A 4,505-nucleotide genomic window follows, 5' to 3' on the forward strand; every position below is an offset into this window, starting at 1 on the left:
CAGGGAGTCATGACTTTATTAATGCAAGTATTAAATCTGATGCATCACACGGTAGTGCACTTTTTGCATGTTATGCTGGTGAGTAAAATGAGAAATTCAACGCAATACTGTATGTATAGTGGTCATATACTTGGGATTTCTACATCGGTTTTAACCCCTCTTGAAAATCCTCTTTGCGTCGACACCTTCGTAGTTGTAGCTCTGTTGGAGAAAGATGACAGCAGATCAGATATGGGCCCCTTGTCCACAAGGCATTATCGCGCGTATCAGCGCTACAGATAACCTTTACACTCAAGCTTTCAAACGTACTAATTCAGCCTCACCTGTACGAGCTCGTCTCCTTGAATGATTCTGGTGGTTGTCAGCGGTTTTCCGTTGTCCTTTCTGGTGAAAACCCCCTTCATCATGTCTCCCTCCATTCCCCAGGAGCCCTGTGAATGATAACGATGACAATAAAACTACTGCACTTGGGGGAATATTCATCAGCAGTCCAAAGTCAGGCTGTGCAGAATGACAGCTGTGTGGCCCCTGACTGTTGGTGTGAGGCCACAGTTAACAAATGCATATACTGCAGGTCAAAGATGGAAGGTCTAAGGAGGATTTAGATGCAGAAGAAGGACACGACATAAAACTCGAGTCTTGTAAAGGTTTGTGTCTTAGTAATTAAATGCTTACAGATAGCTCTGTTCCGTCTGCAAGGCTGTACTCGAAGGTGACCCCCAAGGTGAAGTCGATGTCCAGGGTGCGGAAACTACTGCTCTCCTTGACGTGAAACTTGTCTCCAGTCTGTTCGATGGTTATTTTGAGGTTGTCGTGAGCGGCAAGCTTCCTCTTCACCATGTTAACCCCTGTAAACGGACACATTGGATTTGCTCAATGGGCTCCCCAACAATGACAGGATGTTTGTCGGGACGCGATCACTTTTCACGTCTACATTCAGTCAGGAGGTGTACAAGCCAAATCACGGACGCGATCAGTAGGCCATTGTGCCGCCATCGGCTTCGCTCCAGCTCCATTTAGTCGGTCAGCTGATAAAAGGGCTTGTTTATTTTCACCGTGAAATCACAGATGTAAAAACACACCAATCAGTTTAATTGAAAAGTGTGCATATTTATCAGATCGCTGCATAAACTGCGTTATTTCAACGCCCAAATCATTGTTAAAAATGACAATAGCGACAGTTGTAGGCTGCATTCATGAGGACTTAATTGTGTTATGGCCACCTCTTCACACAAAGAGAACACACTCATGTGAAACATTCCTACCAGTGCACCGGGCTATTTGAGGAAAAACAAATAAAAGCTGCGGAGCAGATCATTAGAGAGTCCGACAACACTCACCCATCTGTTCCATGAATTTCTCATAGTTTTCACTGCGATCGACTTTCCAGGTGCCGTTGAAAGTCATGGTGGCGGTGAGAGTGAGCTGGACGACTCTACAGAAAGGAGTGCCTCGCTCAAAGCCTGCGGCTCCTTTTAAAGCACACACCCCCTTATCTCGACATCTATCAGATTGCTGATGTGGCCGCTTAAAGCTCACATTTTCCCAAGGCAATGTCCATATTGTTTGCTTTTGAATAGCAGAATAGTTGGCATCCTGTTGAACCAGTACCTCTGTTTGCCAAAGGTGTCGTTCAGACTGTAGCACAAGCACATGAACTGAACATAGACGGTCCAGTGGGTGATATATATATTTTTTTACCTGTCTGCTCGTGTCAAACATTTGCAGTTATTTACAGCATGGCTGCACAATTTAATACTGTACAAATGTCCAGAGCTGGCCAGTTGATTTATTAGCAGCTGGGACGAACCTTCTGGCACAGAGAACTATTTTACATCCTAAAGATTCATATCTATGACCGGTTTGAAGCTGTGTAAAAAGTGGACTTGGAGGGTGAGCAGAGTAATTTAGATCATATCTGACAAGGATGATTGTGAGGGAGGTGTGTGTTTTCAAAGTGTTGTGCGTGACCTTGCTTTTGTTCTTCCTGGAGAAGCAAAACAATTGAGTACAGCACAACAGAATGGGCTGAAATATATCAATAAGCAGAATGTCAGGGGGCAAGAAACGGAGATCTGAGTTTGCTAAGGCAACCAACCATGACGGTAACTGCAGAGATGAAAGATGTGACATTCAATGTAAGACATTCAACAGAGGTATATTGATTGTATATTGATTTACAACAAATCTAATCTAAAATCCTAATAAAACAGACTCGCATGCATGAGTACGTCTTTGTATCTAGTGTAATCTGACAAAATCTCAATCACTCAATCTTATCACTCAGCCAAGCAATCAGTTCACTCGCGTTGATGAGTCCAGTCGATAACAATTTTCCAGTTATACCTTTAACCTTAGTCTTACCACATTGATAATGAGGACCTTTGATATTTTAAGTTGAATATTAAACATATTCTAGTTCACACTGTGTTATTTGTGAATGAGTGTGACTGATTAAGCTCTGCACATTTAAATACAATGACTTTTATGGCAGCTCTGGGTGAACGCGGAGATCATGCAAATGAGTCTTTTTTTGCGGCGGGGTAAGCATACTCTGTATTCAAGGACTACTCGGGACGGATGAAGACACAGTTTCCTATCTCTGAATTGTGTCAAAATGAAGTATTTATGTGAAGCAAGCAGGGGAGAAAAGCAACGGAAATATGCACTTCATTACGTATAAAACCAAGACTGAACGGGGGATGAATAAAACATTCACAGCATGTCCAAATTCTTTCTTATCTGAGTTTCTTCTCATCCAGTGTGGCACGAGAGACCTTTGCCTGACCTTCTCTGCCACCTCAGTGAATCTGCATCTTATCAGACAGAAGACCTTTCTACTATCACTGCAGTGAAGAAATTGACAAGTGGGCTTGAGACATGAATGATTAAACCCCATAGCAGCTAATCTCTTAACATAATTACATCCCATGAGGTTTATCCAAGTTGTGGTATCAGCTGTTCCAGCAGATGCAAACTTTGTTTTAGTAAATTCTGTACGTCTATGAATGTTGTCACACTCGATGAATTTTTCATTTTACACACTTTGATGTTTCCTCTGTAGTTTCTATCCAGGAACTGAAGAGGTTGCTGGGTAAGCAGAAGGTAAGAGGCAGCGGGTTTCTATCCTGATCCGTAAACTGAGAAGAGCTGCACTATTCCCACATTCTTTACCAACTTTGACGGGGCCTGTTTGGACCAGACTGTGGTTGAGCTGCAAATATATTAGTCAGCTTTTTTTTTTTTTTTGCATCAGAACGCAGGCTGTTCATTCAGTTAATTACTTGTAAGGTTCAAACTAATGCAGCGATGACGAAAACTTCAGACCCCAACAACCAAAGGCCTGGTTAAAAGCTGAGGTTAGTAAACGCACAAGTGTAATCAGGATGGTTCGGCTCCATTACACTTACTCAGTGCTTACTATTAAATACTACACCCATAATCATTATTCACACATACAGGTTTAGTGGTGTGTGGCATTAAAATGTTATGGCCTCATAACAAACAAGTGTCTAACTTACCATGATAATTTATTTGCCACTAGAAACTAGTATGTGGAGTTTGTCTTTCCATATTTTGCCAAAATCTAACATGTGTTGGCTGTCAACTGTCTAAGTTCATAACACAACCAGCATTCATGTCCATCTGGTCATCTGATCTGTGTGTAGAAGTCCGATTTATCATTAGTTTAGCCCCACTGTTTGACTAAGTTTGGGGTAGTGCATCACATGAGTCCATATGAATGCTCTGGTAGTATAATCTTGGACATTTTCATAAAACTTAGAGTTAAATATGTCTGATGTCACCAAGCACCAAGCAGTAGTAATCGCCACTTGAAAAGTGTACATTTTGTGCAAAAAAAATAATAAAAAATAAATAAATCATTTTCCATTTGAAGGAATTATATCTTATAAGAAAGATCTAGAAAGACGTTCAAGTTTCTAGTTTCTGCTAGAGTAAGGCGCGCAATAACGCGACGACGTCATCGATTACGTACCTACGTCGATTTGCGGAAATAAATTCCTTTGTTTTCGTAAATGATTAATTGTGGCGGCTGTTTTAACAGGGACCAGATAAGCACTGGGTAAAAACCCGAACACCTGAGACACAAATGTGGAGCATCTCAACAGAGGACATTGACCTGACCTAGTGTTTGGACTATTACAGTGAGTTTTTTTCTGGTTAGTGGTTGGTGCTTTATTGAGGTTTTCACGTAACAACTCAACACAAACTCTCCAGAGCAGATGCTAATGGATACTTTCCAGTGCATTGTTGAGTTGTAGTCTGTGTGTTTCTGTGCATATAAACCATAGACTGTATAAATATACAGTCTATACTGTCTATGATATAAACCATACTCTAAATATTTCGCTCTAGGTCGGCGTAAGCACCCACGAACAGATAAATTATAGCTACAAACTCGGGCTTCAAGTTCAAGCCGTTAAAGTTAAAACATATTTAACACTGTCTCTGCTACTTAATAGTGGAATATAGTAAACAAAACT

At 41.1% G+C, this 4,505-nt stretch overlaps 1 protein-coding gene across 1 annotated transcript; it reads right to left on the minus strand.

Moving 5' to 3' along the window:
* Positions 1–1,507, minus strand: fabp2 (fatty acid binding protein 2, intestinal). The gene is made up of 4 exons (XM_047578669.1): positions 1,341–1,507; positions 676–848; positions 324–431; positions 1–201 (listed from the first exon to the last, which is right to left on the minus strand). Exons 1-4 carry the CDS (start codon positions 1,405–1,407, stop codon positions 151–153), a joined length of 399 nt encoding a protein of 132 aa, XP_047434625.1. The 5' UTR covers positions 1,408–1,507; the 3' UTR covers positions 1–150.
* Positions 1,508–4,505: the final 2,998 nt, after the last annotated feature.

Source organism: Mugil cephalus, chromosome 2, assembly GCF_022458985.1.
Source record: "Mugil cephalus isolate CIBA_MC_2020 chromosome 2, CIBA_Mcephalus_1.1, whole genome shotgun sequence".
Classification (NCBI taxonomy): domain Eukaryota; kingdom Metazoa; phylum Chordata; class Actinopteri; order Mugiliformes; family Mugilidae; genus Mugil; species Mugil cephalus.